The 25503-nt window shown below is 60.9% G+C and overlaps 3 protein-coding genes across 5 annotated transcripts in view; 1 reads left to right on the forward strand and 2 right to left on the reverse strand.

Annotated features, from left to right (window-relative positions):
• The window catches only part of CCM2 (CCM2 scaffold protein), a 31714-nt gene extending 13870 nt beyond the window's left edge, over positions 1-17844 (forward strand). The window contains exons 1-10 of one of the 2 annotated variants that reach the window (XM_066354431.1): positions 1975-2777; positions 5833-6006; positions 11107-11190; positions 11664-11847; positions 13596-13732; positions 14400-14535; positions 16274-16331; positions 16617-16719; positions 16831-16969; positions 17327-17844. In XM_066354431.1, coding sequence (XP_066210528.1) covers positions 2766-2777; positions 5833-6006; positions 11107-11190; positions 11664-11847; positions 13596-13732; positions 14400-14535; positions 16274-16331; positions 16617-16719; positions 16831-16969; positions 17327-17607 — 1308 coding nt within the window. In that variant the 5' untranslated portion in view covers positions 1975-2765 and the 3' untranslated portion in view covers positions 17608-17844. Of the gene's footprint in view, positions 1-1974; positions 2778-5832; positions 6007-11106; positions 11191-11663; positions 11848-13595; positions 13733-14399; positions 14536-16273; positions 16332-16616; positions 16720-16830; positions 16970-17326 lie in introns of those variants that run through there. The other variant, XM_066354430.1, reaches the window with a different exon arrangement.
• Positions 1-25236, reverse strand: part of H2AZ2 (H2A.Z variant histone 2) — a 113295-nt gene extending 88059 nt beyond the window's left edge. Inside the window, exons 1-2 of one of the 2 annotated variants that reach the window (XM_066354433.1) lie at positions 25118-25236; positions 23597-23652 (exon numbers count right to left, since the gene is read on the reverse strand). In XM_066354433.1, the coding sequence (XP_066210530.1) occupies positions 23597-23652; positions 25118-25184 (123 nt within the window). In that variant the 5' untranslated portion in view covers positions 25185-25236. The remainder of the gene's footprint in view (positions 1-23596; positions 23653-25117) is intronic. The other variant, XM_066354432.1, reaches the window with a different exon arrangement.
• NACAD (NAC alpha domain containing) lies at positions 19045-23587 on the reverse strand. The gene is made up of 7 exons (XM_066354429.1): positions 20368-23587; positions 20120-20232; positions 19964-20035; positions 19653-19799; positions 19439-19579; positions 19228-19350; positions 19045-19131 (listed from the first exon to the last, which is right to left on the reverse strand). Exons 1-7 carry the CDS (start codon positions 23462-23464, stop codon positions 19117-19119), a joined length of 3708 nt encoding a protein of 1235 aa, XP_066210526.1. The 5' UTR covers positions 23465-23587; the 3' UTR covers positions 19045-19116.
• Positions 25237-25503: the final 267 nt, after the last annotated feature.

Below are 25503 nucleotides of genomic sequence, written 5' to 3' on the forward strand. Positions count from 1 at the left end.
CGGGAGGTCGGGGGTCCTGAGTGCTGCTGGAAGGGCCCAGAGCAGCAGGCACTGGGAGCGGGTTCTGCAGCGGCCCCCCCCAAACCCGCTTCGTCCCGACTCCACGTCGCCGCCTGCCGGCCGGCCGGGCTGCTGCGCCCCAGCTGCACAGTCTGCAGCCGCATCTGGCAGGTGCGGAGCGCAGCAGCGGGGCCGGAGCTGCCTTCCGGGGAAGTCGGGAATTGTGAGTTAGCCCTGGAGGAGGCTGAGGACTCAGGTCACTGGTTCTCCTGGCTCTGGAGATCCTCCAGGAGGTTCCGTTGTGTTTTTTAAATTTATTATTATTTTTTTTAGAGAGAGTGGAAATTGCTGTTCCACTTATTTGTGAGTTCATTGGTTGATTCTTATCTGCGCCCCAACTGGGGATCCAACCGCAACCTTGGCGTGTCGGGACAACACTTTGCCCAATCAAGAGACCCGGCCGGGGCCTGTTGTGTTTTAATACACGTGATGAGGAGCCATCTGTGGGCCTCGTTTCCGGGGGGGGGGACCCCCTCTGTCTGTGTAGGGTGCCCCCCACCAGTTTGCTCTCTGCACTGCTATGTCGTCACAACCGACAGAGGCAGGAACGCCTGTGGAGCGCATCTTGCTAGCGGTGCTTTATCCCTGGTGTCCGCAGGGAGGCAGACACACGTCCAGGACTTTCCTGGGGACCACATCCCTCTGGCACCCTGCAGGTCGGGGTCCCACACATCCACGGAACTTGTCGTTGGCTCCCCAGCACCACATTCATTTTGGGGACAGGGCGTGGATGATGTGACCTTCTCAGAAGAGGCTCTGTGACCCTGGCTGCCTCGTTCAGCAGGGACGGGCGTCTGTCTCCCTGCCTCCTCCTCCTCCCGTGATTGGGCCTCAGACAGAGAGGGCTGAGCTGGAGGCGTGTCTGACGCCCCCCACCCCCCCCCCCCCCCAGGCCTCTCTGGGCTTCCTGTTTGTTTCACTTATTCCTTCACCTGCTCTTTCCTTTGTCCCCAACCCCACTCCTCCATCAGGGCCCCCTTTTGGCAACTGTCCTAAGCTACATAGTGGAGTTCCTTTTGTGTGTGTACTTGTAAAATGTGTGTTGTTTTGATGCATGTTTTAAAGACTTTTATTTTGAAATAATTCCAAATTTGAGAAAAAATTGCAAGAATAGCACAAGGCACTCCTGGGTCCCCTCTTCAGAATTAATGCTCAGGTGGTGTCACTAAGAAACAGTGTCACGTGTGTGCTGCCCACCCCCACATTCAGCGGCTCCTCGGTGTCTCTTTCCTGTATGGCTTCTGTCACACTCCCACCTACCTGCTCCCCAGGGTGGGACGGGACAGGTTGGCCACAGGGGCCTCTTCTGGTCTCCTGTCGCCATGGGTCAGGCTGCCATGGTGTTGTTCCCAGCAGTGTTTCCTGTGGGCGCTTGATGGGCTAATGAAGACTCAGTGCTCGGAGAGGGTGTCACATCTGTCCCACAGGGAGGAGCCCAGACAACGCCCCTCGGTCATGGTGTCCAGGGCACTGGGCTGTGGGCAGCTCACAAGCTCTGATGCAGACACCGGCAGCCTTCATGGTTGTGACCTTGGTGAGGCCCTGCCCAGCCAGCCGTGTGGGAGTGTAGTATCCTCGCTTTCTGGGGCCAGGTCATGCGTGGCCACCTGTCTGTGGAGGTGTCTGGGTTCTGTCTTAGAGAGGGACCTTTTTCTGAGAAGGACTCCTTCAAGGCCCCCCATGGGCTTGAAATGGAAAGGGGATGGTGGCATGTGACTGTCTGTCTTCCTGGGTTAATTTATAATGTGATCTCAATAAAAACACCATTGGCTTTTTTCTGGAACTAGCCCACTTAACACTCATCTATGTTACTAACAAGAAGAACAGCCTGAAAAATTCTGCAAAAGGAAGGACAGGAGGGAGGTCACAGCAGGTCGGGCTGTGCTGTGAGCCACCGCAGGAACAGGACTTGCAGAGACAGCTCTGCTCCCCAGGTGACCGCGGGTGTGGGGAGGTGGCCCTGCGGCTTTGAGGTCTGTGAGTAGTGGCAGTGAGATTGCGGGGTGAGCGAGTGGGAAGAAACAGATTAGACTCCTCCGGTCAGAGCTGTAAGTAGAAACAGATAATCCACAGGTGCACAAAACTATGGGCAGTTCTTCAGTGATTTGGGAGATGCCAAAGCTTCTTCCCTATTACTCAACATCCAGAGGCGAGAGCCACCAGCAAAGCCCTGAGGACATCACTGTGAGTGAGAGACAGCAAGTCAGGACAAAGACGAACAGCCCCTAGCTAAGGTTCTCCTAAAAATAGAACCAAGGCCTGTGACCTGAGAGAAGGAAACAGGCAGGGCCTGACCTGTGGTGGCGCAGTGGACAAAGCATCGACCTGGAATGCTGAGGTCCCGCTGGTTTGAAGCCCATGGCTTGCCCGGAAGGACACACAAATAAATAGATTTTCCGTGTGACAGGCAGTGCACACTCGTGCCCTTTTCCTGAGGGAGGCGCGCGGCTTACTTGGCGTCTTTTCGGATTTGCTGCCGATGTCAAGGTGCTGCCTCTTCGTCGTTATTTTAAGCTGGAGACAGACGGAAGCTGTGGTTCCTGTCCTTCCGGTCCCTTCACTGGTTTTCAGAGGGAGGGCCAACCTCTGACCATAGTTTTCAACAAGAGCAGAAGTGCACAGAGCAGAACGCACAGTAACTGTCAGCGTGGGGGGAGGAACCACGATTCCTCCGCCGGCAGACGGCCGGGCGGGAGGGCTGTGCCATGGAGAGCGAGGTGGGTGCTGGTCCTGCGTGGAGAGAGGCGGCAGGGTGGGCGTTAGGCACCCCACCCCGGGGCCCTGCTCGGGATGGGCGGAGGGCTCCCCCACCCCGGGGCCCTGCTCGGGACGGGCGTTAGGCACCCCCACCCCGGGGCCCTGCTCGGGATGGGCGCGTTAGGCACCCTCACCCCGGGGCCCTGCTCGGGACGGGCGTTAGGTACCCCACCCCGGGGGGGGCCCTGCTCAGGACGGGCGTTAGGCACCCCCACCCCGGGGCCCTGCTCGGGACGGGCGTTAGGTACCCCACCCCGGGGGGGGGCCCTGCTCAGTCACCCCGGGGCCCTGCTCGGGACGGGCGTTAGGCACCCCCACCCCGGGGGCCCTGCTCGGGATGGGCGTTAGGCACCCCACCCCGGGGGGGCCCTGCTCGGACGGGCGCGTTAGGCACCCTCACCCCGGGGCCCTGCTCGGGACGGGCGTTAGGCACCCCACCCCGGGGGGGGGGGCCCTGCTCGGGACGGGCGTTAGGCACCCTCACCCCGGGGGCCCTGCTCGGGATGGGCGTTAGGCACCCCACCCCGGGGCCCTGCTCGGGATGGGCGTTAGGCACCCCACCCCGGGGGCCCTGCTCGGGATGGGCGTTAGGCACCCCCACCCCGGGGTCCCTGTTCGGGACGGGCGTTAGGCCCCCCACCCCGGGGTCCCTGCTCTGGATGGCGGAGGGCTCCCGCTGGCTTCCGGGTCTCGGGCGGTGGGGGCGGGTGGGGAGCTACTGGTGCCTTGTTGGGTTCGTGCATCTGAATTCAGGGATGAGGGGCGGCCCGGGATAAACCTTCTCTGTGTGGACTGTGCTCAAGTAGGACCTGAGATCTAATTTGGGAGTTAACTTAGGGGAAAGATCAGGAAAAAAACGCCCGCACAGCCGCTGACCCAGGCCTGAAACTGTCCACACCGCCCGCGTGAGGAGCAGGCGCATCAGTGTAGTGGCTGCTGTGTGGACGCGCTTCAGGTCTGAGGGCCGGTGAGTCCTGCTCCTTGCTGCGTCCACAGCTCCTGACAGGCTACTCTGGGTCAGCGGGCTCCATCGCAGTATCCTGCGGCCACAGTTAAACCTGTTGCTCTGCAGACTCAGTGAATTAACCCATGGTCACTTCCTGGAACTCGGGGTGTCTGTTTACTGTTTCAACCAGAACTTCCCTTTACATTTTCATGTTCAAAACCAACCTCAGTTCTAAACCTTGGGGTGCCCTCTTGCTCATTCTTCCTGAAAAAGCTGAGTTCATGCTTGTCTGAGGGTCATGTCCGTGGACCTGGGTGCAGGAGTGGCTCCCTGTGCCTGCCAGTCTGCAGCTGCCAGAGGGCTGGCTCCGCAGTCCTCAGTCGACCTGGGCACCCAGGCAACATTCTTAAGAACAGGCTGGTTTAGCACAGCTCACCAGGAAGGCACCTGGCAGCCGTGGGAAAGATCAGGAAAAAGTCCACCTGCATCGGGCTCATGTCCCCTGTGTGACTGTGACCTCCATGAGGGTGGGAAAGATGTCTTATCCACCTGCAGGGCCTTCCTGATGCCTGGCCCTCTTGGGCCCCAAACAAATGTGCATTAACCAGCTCTTACTGCTGCCCCAATGGGGGTACCCTGGGGCTGGGAGGGGGTGCTATCTTCTGTGGCATTGGTACAGGACAGAATTTTCCCTCTAGAGGAGAAATAAGGGAAGATTTTAACAAATGTTGCCAAAGTGTAATTTTACTCTTTCTGTACATGCCGGGCAGAGCTAGACCTGCTGTGGGTCCGGCTGCCACTGTTTGCAGGGTCCTCCAGGGACGAAAGGCAACTCATGGTCCGGAGTGGGGCTCTGGTTCCGGTTTCACTGTGTTTGGGGGTGCTTCCTGCCCGTTGGTGGCGGTTTTCTCTGAGTGTACGCTCGTTTGGGATGACCGGAGACCGTGATGCTTGGCGTCTGTGTGGTGACCGCTGTGTGGCTGGACACCTGCCTGGCAGCACGCAGGGCTTCCTGCGGTTACAGGCAGACACGCTAGCCTCTGTCCTGCCCCATCCTAGCTGTGCACACTTACTGTGTCTGCAGGGTGAGCCTCCGACCCGTCCAGACTGACCAGCGTGTACGGTCACCCAGGGACTGGTCCCTGAGCCCAGAGCCCCCCGAGTCTGGCAGGAGGAAGGGCGAGCAGAGGGGGCATGTACTCTGTTCCTACAACGAGGGGAGGCAGGGAGACTTCCGCTGTCGACTGCCGACTCCATGGCCTTGGCCACACCCGCCCCCTCTCAGAGGTCCTGCAGTGAACCGACCTGCGGAGCCTGGAGGGTTGGAAGATGCTATGTTCTTGTTGTCTGGGAGGAGTCTACCTTTCTGCCCTCTTCCTGCCCACTGGGAACTTGACCTTCCAAGTGTCTGTGAGCTGTGAATGCCCCGCCCACGCTGTGGGTGTCTGGTGGTTCCCTGGCAGCCCAGCACAGCCGCCGTGTGCCTGGGGACGTGGTGGTGGCAGCCACTCTGCAGAGCGGCGGTCAGTGGCGGTGGCAGCCACTCTCTCTGCAGAGCGGTGGTCAGTGGTGGTGGCGGCCACTCTCTCTGCAGAGCGGCGGTCAGTGGCGGTGGCGGCCACTCTCTCTGCAGAGTGGGTGTCAGTGGTGGTGGCGGCCACTCTCTCTGCAGAGCGGGTGTCAGTGGTGGTGGCGGCCACTCTCTCTGCAGAGCGGCGGTCAGTGGTGGTGGCGGCCACTCTCTCTGCAGAGCGGGTGTCAGTGGTGGTGGCAGCCACTCTCTCTGCAGAGCGGGTGTCAGTGGTGGTGGCGGCCACTCTCTCTGCAGAGCGGGTGTCAGTGGTGGTGGCGGCCACTCTCTCTGCAGAGCGGCGGTCAGTGGTGGTGGCGGCCACTCTCTCTGCAGAGCGGGTGTCAGTGGTGGTGGCAGCCACTCTCTCTGCAGAGCGGCGGTCAGTGGTGGTGGCAGCCACTCTCTCTGCAGAGCGGCGGTCAGTGGCGGTGGCGGCCACTCTCTCTGCAGAGCGGCGGTCAGTGCCCACTCCCACTGGTGCTGTTTCCGCCCGCAGCCTGGAATCGTGTCGCCGTTCAAGCGCGTCTTCCTCAAAGGGGAGAAGAGCAGAGACAAGAAAGCCCACGAGAAGGTGACAGAGCGGCGGCCCCTGCACACGGTGGTGCTGTCCCTGCCGGAGCGCGTGGAGCCCGACAGGCTGCTGAGCGACTACATTGAGAAGGAGGTGAAGGTCAGTGCCCGCCAGCGCCGCCCGCTGGCCCCACCACCCACACCACCACCACAGCTGCAGTGTCCTGTCCGCCAGCATGGCGCCAGCCCCCGCCCCGGCTCTTGGTGGTGGTGGGGGCTGCCTTGCTCGCCGGCCGACCCTGTGTTTTGGTTCCTTGGTTGAGGGTTCGCTGCTCCGTGTATTGTGATCACCGCCCAGACGCAGTCTCGGGGGTTCTGTCAAAGCCTGAGCCCCGGACACTTTGCACAGTCACCCCCCCCCCAAACTCAGTGCAGTGAAAGTAGGTGAGTGACTAGGCACAGTGCCAGGGGGCCAGAGAGTACAGGAAGGAGACGGCCATGATCCATGAGGCCGGAAGCCTGGACAGGGGCCGGTGCAGCTGGCCCCCCGCAGGGAAGTGTGAGGCCACTCACGTTGCTCGTGGAGCTGGAGGTGCCCACCCCCAGGCACCGACATGTGTGGGCTTTGTGCGGACAGGTGCGCCGTGCTGCAGAAGCATCCACGGTCCGGACAGATGGATGCAGACCAGCTCAGGGCCTGGAAACGCAGCCTGGACCGCAGCCGCCCCACACTGGGACCAGGGCCACAGCAGCATTGTTTTGTAGATGTAGACAAGATTGTTAAGGCAACAGACAGAAGGGGGGAGCTGAAATGGTTTTGAGAAAGGGAAACAATGAGGGAAGCACAGGCTGATCTCGGAGCCACCGTGGTGAGGGCACAGGGTGTCAGCAGAGGGGCTGGCCCAGACCAGCGGCACTGACACAGACCCATGTGGCTGTGCCCAGGGTCCACAGAGGAGGTCAGGCTTCTCCACACACGGTGCTGGAGCCACCAGACCCCACAGAGAAATGAGCCCCGACCCTGAGTCGCCTCATAGGAAATCATCTCAAAGTGGGTCGCGGACATAAAGGTAAAATATGAAACTTAGAAAAAACTAACCCACGTGCAACTCCTCGTCTTCAGTCTGTTGCAGTGGTATCACCCCATTCACATCGTGAAGCGTCTCCACAGAACTCTCCATCCTGCAAACAACCTCCGTCCCCATCGAACACCGTCGCCTCCCCGCCCTCCCCCTGGCCCGACACCACCCTCTACTTTCTGTCTACGAGTCTGACTCTTCCAGGGGCCTTCTCAGAGTGGGGATCATGCAGACTTGGTCCTGTGTTTGGTTATTTCACTTGGCACCATGTCCTCAAGGTCCAGCCACGCAGCTGCAGGCTTCAGAATCCCTCCCGTAAAGTCTGCGTCACACCCCACATGAGAGTGGCCACACCTTATTTCCTTATCTGTGTTTTTTGTTTGTTTATGCCACTTTTTTTTTTTTTGGTATTTTTCTGAAGCTGGAAACGGGGAGAGACAGTCAGACAGACTCCCGCATGCGCCCGCCCGGGATCCATCCGGCACGCCCACCAGGGGCAACGCTCTGCCCCTCCGGGGCATGCTCTGCGGTGACCAGAGCCACTCTAGCGCCTGGGGCAGAGGCCAAGGAGCCATCCCCAGCGCCCGGGCCATCTTTGCTCCAATGGAGCCCTGGCTGCGGGAGGGGAAGAGAGAGACAGAGAGGAAGGAGGGGGGGTGGAGAAGCAAATGGGTGCTTCTCCTATGTGCCCTGGCTGGGAATCGAACCCGGGTCCCCCGCACGCCAGGCCAACGCTCTACCGCTGAGCCAACTGGCCAGGGCCTGTTTATGCCACTTTATTGAAGAAAAGTAAATCAATTAGTAGCAGAGCTATTAGTTGATCACTCATCCGTTGACAACTTCATTTATTCAGAGCTGCGTGTTAGACAGGGTATTTACAGCCTTCATCCTTGATGGACACTTGGGCTGTTGCCCTGTTTTGGCTGCTGTGAGCAGTGCTGCGAACACAGATGGGCACGTACCTCTTCGACTCCCTGCCTTCAGTTCTCGTGGATGAATCAGAAGTGGAGCTGCTGGGTTGTGTGGTGGTCCTGTTTGTAACTCTCTGAGGGTCGTCCATACCGTTTCCCACAGCAGGGACATCTTACCTTCCACCCCCAGTGCTGAGGACTCCAGTGCCGCCAAGCATCTCTGGGCCAAGCATCTTGTTTTTTAAATTTTTATTATTTTTTTTAAAGATTTTATTGAGAGAGAGAGAGAGAGAGAGAGAGAGAAATGGGGGAGGAACAGGAAGCATCAACTCCCATATGTGCCTTGACCAGGCAAGCCCAGGTGCCGGGGTCCAGCCCCGGGGGGGATCCAGGGGTCCCACAGGAGGAGACGGCGTTGGCAAAATCAAGTGAGAGAGCCGAATTCTTTTCTTTCTCTTTATTCTCTAGTTAGCATTTACTGCCAGGCATCTCTGCCAAATGCTTGTATAGCTCCTTTTTTATACACACACATCAAGTTACAATTACATGGTATTAATCATTGCTTCTGTTTCACTATGTTTACATGTTTCCAGATAACAGTTAATTTATATTTATAAACTACAAATCAGGTGGCAAATTATTCAAAGTATAACTACAAAATAATTTGAATAGCGATAACAACATTGGTAAAAGCTTTTAAAGGATTAGTACTAATTAATAACTCAACTTTACTGTTGTTGTGAGTCAAGGGGCAGAGAGAGATTAACAGACAAAATTATTAAGGATTAGCAAAGGACCACCACTTGCTCAGGCAAATGGCCTTGAGTTTATGCAGTGTCCTGACTTTTCTCACAAGATAACAAAAGGCTTGCCCATTAAGAAATTGATATAACATTAAGAGTAACTTTTACTTAAAGATATATAGAGTGCACTTGTAAGATAGCTTAGTAGCAACATAATTTTAGAAGACATTAATTGCTATTGCTTCTATTATGGATGCCCCTCCATACCTCTCATTATCTGAAGAAAGAATTTTGGGAAAGTATATAAATCTCATGAGAGTGTCTCACTGAGAAAGCCCAGCAACTGCCTTCAGTCATAAAACAATTCTCTTAGCAAAATATTCTTTTCTTGCTGACTGCGTTTCCATTCCAAGCCATGCAACGGGCCATTCCATAACACCTTACCTAAGATTCTATTGTCTAGTCAAATTTTATTTATTTACTATATTCGCACACTAGTAAATTCTAACTATATTCTTTTTAGAGTGTATTACTATTTGCAGATTAAATAAGCAAGAAGAAAGGAATGTTTCTCTACTCTATCACCTGAAAAGGCTAGGGAGAAAAAATGATGAATTAAGTGAAGGCCGAAAGGTGCTTTGCACAGCCACTGCCTCCTATTCATGCACAAGTCACAATCTATTCTTTCTAACATGATTAAGAAGAAATTCTCCTACAAACTTAACCCTTAACGAGGGATATCATGGCCAGCCTCTTATGTTTATGAGTCCAGTTCAAGGGGCTTACAGGCTTTTCTGTGGAACTCACACCCTCTGTCTCATTTTCAAAGAAATTACTACAAATCTACAGGGAAAGCACGGTACTATTATTCCTGTGTCACAAATAATAGCACACACCCAGAAAAAGGGGGGATATAAGGCCAGATTAATTCAAAAAGTCAAAGGGGGAAGTATCGTTGTGCCTTTCCTTTGCGGTGACTTTGTCAACCCGCAGCCATTGGTCTTCACTGCGGTGATTCTGTCAACCAGCAGCTGTTGGTTTTCTCTGCTGTGACTTTGTTAATTAGCAGTTTTTGATCTTTTTCTGCTGTGACCTTGTCAGCCAGCAGTTGTGGGTCTTCTCCTGCTGTGACCTTGTCAGCCAGCAGTCGTTGATTGGCTCCTGACACCCAGGGTTTTGAACCGGCGACCTCAGAGTTCCAGGTCGACGCTCTATCCACTGCGCCACCACAGCTCAGGTGCTCTCTTTTCTTGTTTATTTTTTTTGGGGGGGCTAGTAGCCATCCTGAGGGGTGTACAGAAGTGTCTCACTGTGGTGTGATGCTGAGTGTCTTCCTAGGGCTTGTTGGCCGGCTGTGTTATCTTTGGAGAAATGTCTATTCAAGTCTTTTGCCTGTTTTGGCATCAGGTGTTTTCATTGTTGAGTGTTAGGAGTTCTCTATATATTCTGGACATGAACCCCTTATCAGGTACCTGGTTTGCAAATATTTTCTCCAATTCTGCAGCCTGCTGGTTGCCTTGACTGCGTGGAGAATGTCTCTTGATAACAGCATTTAAAATTTTTCATGAAAGCCAGTTTGTCTGTTTTGTTGTTGCCATGCGCCTGGCCCGTGGCTTTTGTCTCAGACCCACTCCTGTGTTCAGTGCTCGGTCAGTTTCCTTCCCAGTGCCCCCGCCAGGGAGCTGTGGCCCCTGCGACCCCTGTGACCTTGCTGTCGGGTGGATCTGGGAAGAGTTTCTGGCTCTGAGTGTGTTGGGTGTTCTTGTGCGGATGGGCTGAGGACACCTGAGTGTCTTGTCTTATGTGTTGAACAGGGGACGGAAGTCCAGGTCACCCCCTTTTTTTTTAAAATTTTTTAAAAAATTTATTCATTTTAGAGAGGAGAGGGAGAGAGAGAAAGAGAGAGAGAGAGAGAGAGAGAAGGGGGGAGGAGCTGGAAGCATCAACTCCCATATGTGCCTTGACCAGGCAAGCCCAAGGTTTCGAACCGGCGACCTCAGCATTTCCAGGTCGATGCTTCATCCACTGCGCCACCACAGGTCAGGCCTAGGTCACCCCTTTGTAACAGTGAGTCTGAGAGGCTGAGAAGTCCTGAGGGCGGTCTGCTCTGGGAGGAAATTGTGAACATTAAAAACACGTGAAAAGCCGTGGCAGGGGTAGAAATGTGACAGGGACACCGGTGACCCATGTGTGGCACACTCAGACCTCCCCCGCATGGCAGGGGGTCCCTGGTGAGCTGTGCTGTGGGCACTTGTCACTTCACCTGTCCGCGCTCCTCCCCTGCCGCCCTCGATGACGGTGGCAGTGCTGTCGGGCTGCGGGCCTGGGGGCTTTGGTGACGGCACGAAGCAGTGCGGCGGGCGGTGTGGATGTGTTTGCGCAGAGGTGTCTCCGGAGCTCGAGGCGCTGGGCCGCGCTGCAGCCGCCTGAGACAGCGGACTGGTGGGGCCGTGAGGCTGGGTGTTCTGGCGGCCCAGCCGCTGCTGGTGGAGCCCCTTTCTCATATTTTCTCTCTGCTCTCTCTCAGTACTTAGGTCAGTTAACGTCCATTCCAGGGTACCTGAACCCGTCCAGTAGGACTGAGATCCTGCACTTCATAGACAATGCAAAGGTAACCCGCCTTCCGACCCTAGTCTCCAACCCTTGGCCTGTTCCACCTCCTAACCCTGACCTCTGACCCTTGACCTGCTTCCCCTCTAGTTCTGACCTCTAGTTCTTGGCCTGTTTCACCTCCTAACCCTGACCTCTGACCCTTGACCTGCTTCCCCTCTAGTTCTGACCTCTAGTTCTTGGCCTGTTTCACCTCCTAACCCTGACTTCCAACACTTACACTCTGACAGCAGCTCCTGGTCCTTTGACCTGGGCCTTCGTTGCCTTGAGAGGTGACCCAGCCCCATCATGCCTGGTCCCTCAGCCTGAACGTGACTATTCCCCAGACATGCCTGTGGTTCTGGGCCGATTCCCTAGTTCACACGCTCAGTGTCCAAACCACACCTGAATCTGACGGCATTTCCAGAGGACCCTTCTGGTGAGCATGAGGGGCCCTAGGGTCTTAGCACATCTGATGCCCCTCGTCCCTTCCAGAGAGCCCACCAACTCCCCGGACACCTGACCCAGGAGCACGACGCGGTCATCAGCCTGTCTGCCTACAACGTCAAGCTGGCCTGGAGGGACGGGGAGGACACCATCCTCAGGGTCCCGATCCACGACATCGCCGCTGTGTCCTATGTGCGGGATGACTCCTCGCACCTGGTGGTCCTGAAGACAGGTACGGGCTGGGGGGCGGGGCTGGGCGGGGCCCTGTCGGACGCAGCCTGCATCTCTGCTGAGGAGTGAGTTTGCATCGAACGGAGCGCTGGGGACAGATCCTGCAGCGTCGGGTCAGCCGCTGTGCCAAGATGAGCCTTGGCCAGAGGAGGGCAGCACCCAGGAGGTCCTGAGGGACAGGTGCTGGGTCTCGCCACTTGCTCAACCTTGCGCTCTGCCCAGGCTGCCCCCGTGGACAGTGGGCTGTGTCTGGCACCTAGGCTGATGTGAGCAGACAGGAGGCAGTGGTGGGGCCTTAGCTCCGTGCAGCCAGCCTTTGGGCCCTGCCGTGGCTACACAGTCTACCCCAAAGCTGGGGTGCAAGGAGGAGGCTCCTTTAGGGAGCTCTTGGGACGATCTGAGTGTGCCCTGAGTGTGCCTTTGAGGTCATCAGAGGACCTCTGCCATCTCCCCTCAGCAGAGGTGGGGCCACCTCACTGGGTCCTCCCGGGCAAGCTGCCCATCGGTCCACAGCTTCTGTCTTGAGAAATGGGTAATGGGCCCGCCTGATGGGGTTCTAAGGCTGGTACTGCAGCACGGATGTTGTCCTGGCTGTCGGGTACTGCCCCCAAAGCCATTCACTCCCAAGGGGCCCGGGTATGAGGGTGGCCAGGGGACCCACCCGGACCACATACTACTGCATGCAGCGCAGAGGGAAGGTCCTCTTTCTACCGGAGGTCGGTAGTCCTGGGGCGTTGAGGGCTGTTCTTTTATGCCGGGACCCTGAGGGGCATCCTCATCGCTGATCGCTGACTGGGTGGGGGCAGCTCTGGAGGGTGGAGGGTGGTCAGGGTGTTCCCACCTGTGCCCTGGCCACCTGCACTGTGGCTGCCCAAGCTGCAGCCTCTGGGCTTTGGCAGCTATGCTCAGGTATCGCCCCCTGCCCCACACAGATGTTCCCATACACTCAGGCACACACACATGTGCATGAGGCCACACTTACACCCTGCTCTGTCCCCGAGTCCGAGCGAGCTCCCCTCCACTCCCTGCCCCTCTGTTTCCCTTCTCGTGTCCAGTGAGCATCTATTTAATGATGACAGTACTTACAGTTGAACAACACAAAACTGCCAATGTTTAACTGTCTTAATCTACAAAAGTGTTCATTCATGGGGCTCAAACTAGTGTGCAGGCTATGATAGGGACCCTCGCAGTGTGATAGGGACCCTCGCAGTGAATCTCCACAGCAAACATGAAGGTGGCTTCTGCCCCTGCCTTGGCTCAGGGCGTGCAGGGACTCAGTGAGGGACCCAGTGGAGCTGGCAGGCTCAGGGCGTGCAGGGACTCAGTGAGGGACCCAGTGGAGCTGGCAGGCTCAGGGCGTGCAGGGACTCAGTGAGGGACCCAGTGGAGCTGGCCGCTTTAGGAACGGGGACTCTGACCCTCATGCCCTCAGCCCCACCCTGTGCCCCATGCCCCAGTGTCCCCATCTCCTGCCAGGACTCTGTTCACGGCCCCCTGCCCACTACCTGGAGCCCTGTCGATACATTCTGTGTGGAAGATCAAAGGAAGGTGAACACCAGCAATCTCACGCCTCAGCCAAGGCTGTTTGTGCCATCTTTGCAGGGGTGCTGGAAGGTCGCATAGGGGGATGGTGGCACCGGGCAGTGTGGAGATGGGGCTGCTCGCCTGTACCTGCCCTTGCTTAGAGAAGGCAGTGGAAGGCGCGTGGCCGCTCCCCTACCCTAACCTGCCACGGTGTTGACTTCTTAGCCCAGGACCCCGGCATCTCCCCCAGCCAGAGTCTGTGTGCAGAAAGTTCCAGAGGCCTCGCTACAGGCTCTCTGTCCGAGAGTGGAGTGGGACCAGTGGAGGCGTGCTGCCTGGTGATCCTGGCCACAGAGAGCAAGGTGAACGGGCTGGGAACTGGGGCAGGCCCCGCCCACTGCTGGCCCCGCCCACTACCGGCCCCACCCACCGCCGACCTGCCCTATGGCCGGTCCCTCCCACAGCCACCCCAGGCCCCGAGTCCCACTGTGGTGCTTACTGGGCTTTGCTGGGTGGTTCTTATCTCCCTGGCCTCAGCCCTCCCCTGTCTGATGAGGGTGGGGACCCCTGCCCCCCAAGCTGTGCACTGTGGGAGGATTCCTGGAAGTGGCGAGTTAGGATTTGGGGCCCTGTTAGCCACGCAAGGGCTGCCAGCCTCCGCGGCCCCCTGGACCCCCTTCTGTTTCATTTCCGCACCTGTGAGATGGCAGTGACGCAGCTGGGCACTTCCTCCTTGGGGGCCACCTTCCTGGCCTGTCTCCAATGGCCCCTATAGACCTGGCTGTGTGTCCTGGGGGCCCTGCTCCTACAGCAGGGGTGGGACACCTGTGGGGTTGTGGGGTTGTGAATGCTGGGACTGATGGTGAGGGTGGTGGCTGGCCGGGCAGTGGGAAGAGCTGCAGGGAGTGTCCTGGGGGCTGGTGACCTCGGCCTCAGACAGCACTTAGTCCAGGTGCCCGCGTGGCACCTGGGGGCTCGGGCATCTGGCAGTCACCCAGGGAGGTGCAGCTGCTCTGTTCCCCATGACAGGTGGCCGCGGAGGAGCTGTGCTCCCTGCTGGGGCAGGTCTTCCAGATCGTGTACACAGAGTCCACCATCGACTTTCTGGACAGAGCCATATTTGATGGGGCCTCGACACCCACCCACCACCTATCCCTCCACAGTGGTGAGTGAGGGCAGCAGGCAGCCGGGGGGACCCCGTCCTCTCCCCACGAGGGCTCCCCTGCCATGTGGACATGTGCTTGGGCAGTGTCCATGTGTAGGGACACTGTCATCACTGCCTCAGCCAGGCTCCTGTGGGTTTGGGCCAACCCCTTTGCTTCTAGATTTTACCGTTCGCGTTCACCTGAAGGTTTAGTGGAGACAGGCCCAGCTTAGGCCAGCCGAGTGGCTTCCTGCTTAACTTTGGGGGCTGGAAATACTTTTCAGGAACCTCATGTGGCTAAGGTCACTTCCCCTGACTTAGATCAGGTGCCAGGAGGGGCTCCCAGCACTGGGGCTACAAGTGGCTGTGGGCACCTCCCTTCCGGACCACCCAGGCTCACTTTGGTTGGAATGGGTCCGTCCTGGGACCAAGGCTTCTGGGATGGGGGGACGTGCAGGTGGAGCAAAGGAGCCCCGAAGGCTTCGACCTGACAGCACTGGGTACCCCCCAATGCTGGCACTTTCAGGGACCCACTCACCAGGCACACGAGCCTTCATGTGGACGCAGCCCCCTTTAGCCACACCCTTTGCTTTTGGAACCGGTCGTTTGTTGAGGGTTTGTGTCTTCTCTGAGCCGTGTGCACAGGAAGGAGGGTGGGGACCATGCAGCCCAGGTGGCCTTTCTGGGCAGGGGTGTCCGCCCTGCCCCTCGCCAGGGCTCATTCGTCAGCCAGGAGCATGAAGCCTGCAGAGACCCCTGAATGCTGGGGCTCTTGCAGTTGACAGGTCCTCTGAGCCCCACAGCTCAGACACGGGGCGGCCTCTCTGTCTGTGGGTGAGAGCCCAGCGGGTCTCACTTGCTCCCCCGCGTGCTGCTGGCTCGTCCCTCTGGGGCTCCAGGGACAGGCTGGTTCTGGGGCTTCCTGTCTTCGGGGCTCTGCCCTGGGGTCACTGCTCCGTGGCCCCTCTGCCCTCTACACATGCAAGGCCCACCTAGCAGCAGCCCAGGACAGGCTCCCTGCGTTGGGTCAGTGCTGAGCCGCCTCTTCTGCATCGCACATCACCTACCCTGTTCATAGGTCCTGGCTTTGAGTACGACCTTCTTGGTGGCCATTTCTCCGCCCATCACCCTTTCTTTGTTCCTGCTGCCAGCAGCGTTCCTCACTGTCCCGTACTGTCAACTGCCTCTCCCTCAGCTTTTAGTCGCTGCACATAACAGTGCTTCTGGGTCCCTCTTGGTCTGTCACAGGACCTTAGGTCACTGCCCAGTGTGTCCTGAGCAGTGGCTGAACTGGGTCCTTTGCTAGCCTCAGCATCACAGGGCCCATCTTTGTCCTTGGGGAGCTGCCGTCCACACGTGGAGCTCGGCTAGGTCCAGGCTGAGGGTCAGAGCTGATCGTAGCTTCCGCCCTTGCCAGCTGTGTGACACGGGCAGGCTGCACAACCTCTCTGATTCAGTTCCTCCTCCCAGCATGAGCATGGGTTGCCATGGCGATCCTGCCGGGCTCAGAAAGGACAGAGTCCAGGGACACCGCCGGTGGGAGCCACGCCCACACATGGGCCTCCTCTCCTCCCTGGCTCCCAGAGCCCTCTGCCAGGCGTGGCTCTCCTCACAAGGCCCCCAGGGGGAGTCCCCAGGCCCTCTCCATGCGCTGGAGGCCCCTGTGCCCAGCACCAGGCCCTGCGGCCCTGCTGAGAGCTGGCCCCTGCACTGCGGCTGCCTCCGGTGACCTGAGCCTCTGCTCTTCGTTCACATACAGACGACTCTTCCACCAAGGTGGACATGAAGGAGCCGTACGAGACGGACGCCAGCACCTTGTGAGCACCCACTCCTCGCGCCCTCCTCCCTGTTGGGACCCCAGCCCTCCAGTCCACCCGGTGGGCTCCCCAAGGTCACGCTGCTGATGTCACCCTTTTGCGAGACCCTGCTGGGCTGTCACCTTCCAGGTCCCTCTCTGCATCATGTCGTCCTCTGTCCCCCGCTGCACGCCTCCCCCCACGGCAGACCCCCTCCCTGTCACCCGCCATGACTCTGACTCCCAGCGCTACTTGGGCCCCGTGGGGTGTCAGGACGCAGGTACAGAGTGGGGTGTGTCCTTGCAGCCCCTTCCCCGAGTGTGTGCCCACGGTGCCCCATGCCAAGACGGTCAGCGAGAGCGAGCTGAGCGCCACGGCTGCGGAGCTGCTGCAGGACTACATGCTCACGGTAGGCGCCCCTGGGGCAGGAGCCGGGTCCCTGTGGCCGCTGGGCTGCACGTGGCCCCGAGGCGGGGATGGCCCCGCCCCCGCCCCGCCCCCATCTGCCCTGTTCCCGCAGCTGCGCACCAAGCTGTCCTCGCAGGAGATCCAGCAGTTTGCGGCGCTGCTGCACGAGTACCGTGACGGGGCCTTGGTGCACGAGTTCTGCATCAACCTGCGGCAGCTCTATGGGGACAGCCGCAAGTTTCTGCTGCTGGGTGAGCCGGCGTGGGGGTGCTGCAGCAGGTTTAGGGGGCGTAGGGTTTGCTGGGTGGAAAGTGACGCTTTGCAGCCCTTGCCCGGCATGCAGGCCCCGCCCACTGTGCCTGCCCTGCGCTCCCCTACAGAGCAGGCCGGTTGGGGGGGCTGCTGGTGGAGCCTCTTGTGTCCGCAGCCCGAGGCCCCTGAGCCCAGCTTAGGGAGGCTTCTCCATCTTGTCAGAAGTGGGTGGTCCCCCAGAAGTGGGAGCACAGCTGGGCATGTGGGTGCCTTGCTCGGCCCTCTCCTGGCCCCTCCATCTGGGGTGTCCCCAGATGTGCAGGCTGTGTGGGGTCAGGCATGCGGTGTGCCTACAGGTCTGCGGCCCTTCATCCCCGAGAAGGACAGCCAGCACTTTGAGAACTTCCTTGAGACCATCGGGGTGAAGGACGGCCGTGGCATCATCACGGACAGCTTTGGCCGGTACCGGCGGGCAATGAGCTCCACCTCCACCTCCACCTCCAACGGGAACAGGGCGGCGGGCAGCTCCGACGACCAGTCCGTGCCCTCCGAGGGGGACGAGTGGGACCGCATGATCTCAGACATCAGCAACGACATTGAGGCGCTGGGCTGCAGCATGGACCAGGACTCGGCCTGACAGCGCCGGTGCCGGAGCGCCCCGGGTCCGCCTCCCACGTGGGGCTGGGGTTGGGCCGGGCCCAATACTGTGAAGGAGAAGCTGTTGGGGGGACAGAAGCTGCCCAAGCTGCCTGCACACGGCTGTGCCGGGAAGGGTCCGGCCGCCAGACCCGGACAGCTGTCCGTTTTGCACATGACGTTTCTATCAAAACTCTCAGAGACCTTAAAAGAAATTTACTGCAATGTGAATAATTTATCTCTGGTTGCCAGCGTGTTTCTAACCCTGGTGGGAGCTGGGTGTCCACGCTGGCATCTGACATCCGCACACTCAGGACGAGGCACTGGTCTGGGCACTGAGCTGCCCCTTGGTGACAGTGCCTGTGTGGAGCTGGACAGCTCTCAAGCCAGCCAACGGGGAGGTCCTGCATAGGCCTTTACTTCCTGGATGTTGGGAGGGGAACACGTGTGCCAGGAGCCTGCAGGTGTGTGTCCAGGCCCTTGCGATGGCACCTGGGCACCAGGTTCTATGACGGGCACTGGCTGTCCTCCGGCCCCTTTCCCAAGGCCCTGAGTCTCAACTGTTGTGCTGGGTGGTTCTGCAGCAGACCCAGGGACCCCTCCCCCAGCAGCAGTGTCGACCCCACCATGAGCGCCTGTCACGGAGCCTGGGGTTGTAGTTTCAAGGAGACTGGTACTGTGTCCTCACTCCCCACTCAAGTCCTATCTCCCCTCCTGTGGCCTTTGAACATGGGGAGGCAGTGGGGGTGACCATGGGGTGGAGCCTGGGGACCGGGGACAGGCGCAGGGAGGCCCAGGACGCCCCCCTCACTCAGACGGTGCCTCTGCCCTGCAGACCCCCACGGGTGAGCGGGAAGCCCTGGGGGGGACAGGCTGTGCAGTGAGACGTGGTGTTCTGTGGACAGGAACAAGCTTCTCCTTCCTCTCCAGCCTCCTCCCCCCCCACGTGGCTCCCTACTCTGTGGGTTCCTCCGGCCTCCTATCCTGGGACATTGGAATCCATGCCCTGGGACGTGAACCCCACTCTATGAGTCCCTGTGTTCTGGAGAAGAGAGATGTGGAGAGGACAGTGGCTCCTAGAGCTGGGCCACAGTGAGAATCCAAGAACCTTGGGCTTGAACCGCCAACCCGCTGAGGACAGGCTGTGCCTGCAGCCTGTTCCGGAGCCCTGTGGGCACTCCTCAGTGCCCAGGGTCCGGGGAGTTCTATGCCACTCCAGTCCCCAGACCCCGGACCGGACTGCTTGCACTCTTTGGGCAAGCTGGGTGCCCCCGGGACACAGGGAGGGATTACCAGGGGCCTCTGCCCTCGGGGACTTGTGGGGAGGAGAGGACTACCATCCTGGGGTGTCATGTGGCTCCAGGAGCATCCATGTGGCTCCTCACACCCCACTGAGCTAGAGGCTATGTTTGGGGAGCAGCTGGCGCAGGAGCAGAGAGGCGATGGGGACACCCATTTATTGAACAGCAGAGCTGGGGTCAGGGATGGAGCCGGGGGTGCTGGCCAGTGTCTACATTGTCAGCTCCTGCAGGGAACGCAGAAAGACGATTAGGCTAGTGCCCCCCCCCCCCCCACACACACAGAACCAGCAGCAGGACGCCTGTGAAGAGCCAGCACTCACCATGATGGCGTTGACAATGTCGCTCTGGTTGTCCCTCAGGGCTCTCACGGCCTTGGCCCTGGACACATTGGCCTGCGCCATGACCAGCTCAATGTCCCGTAGCTCCAGGCCCGCCTCGTCCACCTGCAGGGACCAGCGGGAGGTGCCCGGCCGCCCTCCTCAGCCTGCGCCGCCCCCTCCCCACCCCCTCCCGCCATCCCCCGGGCCTCACCTCTTCCTCGCCCTCGTCCTCCTCGCACTCTGGTCTCACCCGTGGTCCCGGAGTGGACTCGGGGACCAGGGTGGAGGGCTCCGTGGGCACCTTGAACTTCTCAGCGGCAGCTCTGTGCACTTGCTGGGACAGGTCTTCGATCTGCAGCACAGGCGGCCCTCAGTGAGCCGCCCAGGAGCCCGCCCACGCCCACGCCCACGCCCACGCCACTGACCTTGGCCTCCCCAAAGACCACGTAGGTGTCTGAGGCCGGGCTCTTGAAGACGTCAGGCTTGGCGATGACAAAGAGGATGTTCTTGGACTTCTGGATGGTGATCCTGGTGACACCTTGGATCTGCCTCAAGCCCAGCTTGGACATGGCCTGAGGGCAGGGCAGGCTCAGGCCAGGGCACCACCCGAGGGAGGGAGGGCTGTCGGGCGGGGGCGGGCTGAGGGGGAGGCGGCACGCTATGGGAGGGACCCCAGTCCTGCACCCGTGGGTCCACTGGCTGGCCCACCCTCCCGAGGAAGCAGGGCCCAGCCCACCTTCCGGGCTTTCTTCTCACTGCGGCTCTGCTTGGCTTTGGCCACGGTCTCCTCCCCGCCGCTGGCCGGGGCCTGGGGGAAGGCAGGTGTGAACACTGAGGGAGAGAGGCGGAGCCTCCTCCTCTTGGGCACACTACCCCCCTCCTGAGCTGGCACCTGGGTCGGGCACTGCACGGCCTGGGGTCCTGAGAGGTCCGGCTCCCCCAGCTCTGCTGATGACTCCTCATGGCTGTCCGAGTGCTGGCTGGAGCCGGGAGCGCGGGACGACTCTGGGGGGAGGGGAGGCGTGAGGACGGCCCTGGCCTGGAGCTGCTCCATGGAGCTGTGGTCCGGCCAGCCTAGCCCCCGCCCCTCATCCCTGGTCCTCCCGCTGGACAGCTCTCCAGCTCAGCCCAGCCCCTCACCGTCCTCCAGACTGTCCGGGTCGTCCTGCTGCTCGGTAGCCAGGAGCCCGTGAGGGCGGGCAGGGCTCCGGGGCCCAGAGCCAGGAGGCACTTGGCAGGGGGGTGGGGTCCACAAGGCTGGGTCTTTGGCATGGGTGCCCCCAGTGGGGGCTGCCTTGGGGCTGAGGATGAGGGATGGGGGCTGGAGGTTGATGGGCTGCCTGGCCCTGGGGGGGTGCATGGTTCCTGAGAAGGCAGCCGCTGGCTGTGGGGCTCCTGCCTGGGGTGATGGGGGGTCCAGAGAGCCCCGGGGCTCCTTGCCTTCCACCCAGCCTTCCCAGGGACCTTGGCAAGGGCAGGGGACAAGGGGTGCTGTGGGAGGCGGGGCCGCCCCTGTGAGGGGACTGGGAGTGGGGGGCTCAGGGGTCGGGGGCTTGTCTTTGGGTGGCGGTGTGGGGGGGCTGAGGGTTTCGAGTGCCGCCTGGGCCTGCCCTTCACTGCCTGGGCCTCGTACGGGCTCTGGCCGAGGGGAGGGCAGTGGAGACATGGGGGCAGGCTCTTCAGGACAGTCCTTGCCCAACCTGGGCACAGGCCTCGATGGGGACTTTGAGGCCACAGCAGACTGAAGCCTGGGCCCCAGGGTGGCCCCTCCATCCTCTACTGGGCTCTGGGGCTGCGCCAGGTCATCCTTGGGACAGCTGCTCCCAGGAGCCTTCCCAGTGCCCTGGGGTGATGGCTCCAGGCCTCCACCCTCCTGGTTCTCTGCCCCGGGGGCCTCCTTTGGGGCTGAGTGAGGCTCGTCTCCTTCACCAGCAGGCAGGCGGGCATCGGGACAAGCTTCCTCGCTGGGTGCCAGCAGGCTTTCAGCTACTTCCTCCCCACCAGATGTAGGCTCAGGGGAGTTTGGGGCCTCTTTGGGGGAGTCCAGGGCCTCTGTGGGGGGATGCAGGGGTTCCAGGATCTCCAAAGCAATCTTGGGGCAACCCAGGGCCTCTTTGGGGAGGTCTGGGGGGCCCAGGGACTCCATGGGCTGCTGTAGGGGGTCTTGGATCTCTGCAGCAGGTTCAGGGGTATCTGGGAGCTCCAAGACAGCCTTGGAAGTACCCAGAAAGTCCAGGGGTTCTAGGGCCTCCGTGGGGAGGCACAGGGGGTTTTGGATCTCCATGGTAGGCTCAGGGGAGTCCAGGATCTCCGAGGGAGGCTCGAGTAGCTCCACAGCCTCCTTGGGGAGGTCTGGGGGGTCCAGCACCTCTGTGGGGGTGTGGGGGTGGTCTAGGATCTTTGCGGTGGGCTTGGGGCTGTCTGGAACCTCCATGGCAGGGTTTGGGGAGTCTGGTGGGTCCAGGGTCTCCGTGGGGGGATGTGAGTGGTCCTGGAAGTCCGCAGCCGGCTCAGGGGTATCCAGGGCCCCCGAGGCAAGTTTAGGTATATCCGGGCAATCTGTGGTGGGCTCAGGGGTGTCTGGGGTCTCTGAGGAGGGTTTGGAGGGGCCTGCGTCTGCATGGGAGGCCCAGGGTGTCCCGCCATCTGCAGCCTGCTCGGGGCCACCCTCTTGGGTCTGGTCCAAGGCCGGAGGCTCTGGGTCTCCAGTGTGGCCTGCATCCTCCTCAACCGCAGGCTTCAGTGCTGAGGCTCTGCCTCCGTCCTGCTTGGCCATGGTGGCCATGGGCTCGGTCCCTGCGGTACAGCCTGCATCTGTCTGCAGGGCATGAGGGCTGGCTGCATTGGCAGGCTCCTGGCTCGAGGGCACGCCTGCACCCCAAAGGGGCACAGGTGTGGCCGCAGGGACAGGGTCCTGGGGTGAGATGTGGTCCTCTTCTCTCAGCAGGGGCTCCAGGCCCGAGTCTTCCTTCAGGTCTTGCAGAGTGTCTGGGCTGGGTATGGGGCCTGCCTCCCCCTGCACGGTCCAGGGTTCTGCCCTGGGCTCATGGCCTAAGGTGGTGCCGGCCCCCTCCTGCCGGGGCTGAGGTGTGACCGTGGGGACGGGCGTTGCTCTAGCGGTGGAGCCTGCCTCTTGTTGCCGGGCCTGAGTGGTCACCCCTGTGAGGCCTGAGCCTTCCTCCGGAGCGTGCAGGGCCAGGGCCTCAGGGGACAGCTCCATGTCTGCCTCCTCCTTGGACACCCCAGGGCCGTCCTGCAGCAGGGCGGTGTGCTGTGCGTGGGGCTCCCCGCTGTATAGCCTCTCGTCTTCCGCCCCAGCGTAGGAGGCCGAGTCGGGGTCAGAGGAGGCGGCGGAGGTGTCATCCCGGAAGGCGAAGGCCTCATCCACGCCCTCCGTTATGGACAGGTCTGACAGCGACTGCAGGGAGGAGGCGAAGGTGCTGTCATCATCATCCTCGCCAGCCTGGTCCCTGCCTGGGGCTGGAGCCACCTGCTCCTCCTCCTCTTCCTCCTGCTCCTCCTCCTCCTCCTCCTCGGGGGGCAGCGGCGTCACCTCCACAGCCTCCACCTGGAAGATCAGGCTGCCCCGGAAAGGCAGAAGGGCGGCCGGGATCATGGGGTCATTGGCCAGGAAATTCAGCTCGAAGAAGTGACCCTCCTGGTCCCAGGAAGAGCTGCTGTCCGCAGAGAGGCTGGACTCGGGGGATGGGGGCCCTGGAGACCCTGGAGGGGGCAGCTCTTGCTCATGGGCCTCAGATCCTGGCGGGGAGAAGCCCCAGCTCGAGGGTGCATCCAGCCCCTCGGCCGAGGCCGGCATGCTCAGGGAGCAGGACGGGGACGAGGCCCAGCTGTCGCCGTCCGCAGTGATGTAGGAGCCCGATGGCGAAGTGGGCGGCGAGTCCCCTGCCTCCTCTGGCTCAGCCTGGGCCTCCCTGTGGGGTCCAGGGCCCAGCAGCAGCACAGGGGGCTCGCTGGGCGTTGAGGGAGGCGTGAAGTAGGAGTCGGTGCCCAGGGCAGGGAAAGGCACAGGAAGGTCACCCTGAGAACACAACGTGGAGGGTGGGCTCAGGCTGGCGGGCCCACCCTCCTGGTCCCTGAGCGCTGGCAGGGCTGCCTGGGGCAGTGAGTGTGCCTGGCACGTCTCCTCCCCCATCACAATCCGTGGCTCCAGGGTAGCTGGGACAGGCCCCTCGGTGGGCTGGACCTCAGGGGGCCCTGGACTGGGGCCACCCTCCATGGGGACCACCCAGGCCAAGGGTGTCCGGCCGGGCCCTGCATCCCAGCTGGCCCCCTCAGGCGGGGGCCGGGTGCCTGGCTTGCTGGGCAGAAATGTGAGGGCCAGGGCGCTGGGCCTGGGGGTCAGGGCACACTGCTCCCGCGGGTCGCCTCTTGGGGTGGTGGCCGCAGCTGCATCGCAGGACAGATCTGTGGAGAGAGCCGGGTGTGAGGGAGGCTGACAGCTGCCCTGAGAACTCCCAGGCCACTGCTGACCCCCGAGGCCTGGAGCTGAGCCCAGGTGGGGGCCCATGGGAGGGGCTGCTGTCTGCAGGGAGAGGTAAGCGCCATGTCTGGAGGAGTTTCCTAGTTCTGACCCAGCAAACACCTTGGAGTCAGGGAGTGTGGGGCACAAATGGCCGCCCTGGCTTTTCTGTGAGGTGCTCGAGGATGATGACGTTGTCCGTTTCCCAGGACACTGGCTTGCTGTCTCCTGCAGTAATGTGCTGCCTTGCTGGGCAAGGCAGGGAGGCCTTATGACCTCTGGGGTCAGAGGGTCCTGAAACCAGGGGCTTGCACTCAGCTCTGGAACATTCTACCTGGTACAGTGTGTCCTGTGCCTCAGTTTTCTATCTGCAAAGAGGGGTATCTGCCCAGACTTGAGGTAAAGCTTTCAATGGGGTGGCCCCTGCCCGGGGTGCCCATCCAGCAGAACCCTCTCTGGGGTGCATTGCTGAGGTGCTGGGTGGATAGGGGGTCCTGAGAAGGGGCTCCTTTGGGTCCATGGGAGTTTGATGGACACTCAGCACCTAAGGTGGGTGTGGTGGGTGGGGCTGGCTGCTCGAGACTGAGCTCTGGGCACTGAGCTTGGCCTGGTCCCCCTGCCCACCCAAAGTGGACCCCAGTGCCACGGGGCAGGGGGAGGGTGGGGCTGAGCCAGGGCTGGAGTGGAGGAGAAGCCTAAAAGGTCAAAAGTTTTAGTGCCTCATTCAAGGTCATCAAGCAGTCTGAGCAGGGCCAGCCCCAGACCCTGGGTCCGGGGACCCCACACCTGCCCCCTTTACTCGACTCTGGAGGGAGGCCAGGCCTCTGGACCCAGCACAGCTCCCCCCACCCCCCACGACTTCGCCCACAGCAAGGTGCCCTTGGCCCTCTTGGAGTCACACATGGCTGACCTCCTGCTTGGTCACTCTGGTCTTCCCAGGCCCGGGGAGACACCCTGAGTCTCCAGCATTGCCGGCCTAGTCCTCCAAGGAAGTGGGCCTGCTTACTGGCAAATGCTCCCAGGGCACGCTCCCTAGACCTCTGACCTCCCAGACCCACGGTGCCTTTCTGGCTTCTCAGATGACAGCTCCCTTCCTGCTCCTCCCTCTGGGACCAGAACCCCCTTGAGCAGCCTACAGGCAGCCAGGGGACAGGTGTCTCTAGGGCCCAGGGTGCAGCTAGGGATCTGCTGCCTCCCTTCCGGATCCCGACCTGCCCAGGCTCGCAGCTCCGCGCAGACAATAGGGCGCAGGGGGCCCGGATGGCTCAGTTCATCCCGCTCCACCCGCCTTTTCCCGCAGTTCCAAGGGCGGCTGGGCGGGAGTCAGCATTAGGGTGCTGGGAAGGGCAGGAGACAGGGACGGACAGAGGGGCGGGGGAGACGCACGCGGCGAAAAGCGCGCGGCCTCACCTGTGCGGTGCCTTGGGCCGCCCGCCTCCGGCAGCAGCAGCTCTGCACGGGCCGCCTCCCCGGGCATGGCCTGGCCGTGCGCCCGTCCCTCCGACCCGGTCTGTCCGTGCGTCCGTCCGGTGGAGCCTGTGCGGCCACCGCCCCTCGCCCGGGATGGAAGGGGGGGATCATTGGTGACGTCAGCGCTGCCCCGCCCGCCGTGCGTCTTGAGTGAGCGTGCGCGGCCGCCAGGCACTGCGGAGCGCAGTAGCCTCCCCGCCCCGCGCGCCCTCTTCTCGCGGAGCGGACCAGCCTTTTCGCAGAATTTCCTACTCTCTTAACGGGAAGGGGTTCGCTGCTGGCTGGAGGCTGAGCTGAGCTCAGGGTGGCATCACCCCGTAGCTGGG

The sequence above is a fragment of the Saccopteryx leptura genome, chromosome 12 (assembly GCF_036850995.1).
Source record: "Saccopteryx leptura isolate mSacLep1 chromosome 12, mSacLep1_pri_phased_curated, whole genome shotgun sequence".
Taxonomy (NCBI): Eukaryota; Metazoa; Chordata; class Mammalia; order Chiroptera; family Emballonuridae; genus Saccopteryx; species Saccopteryx leptura.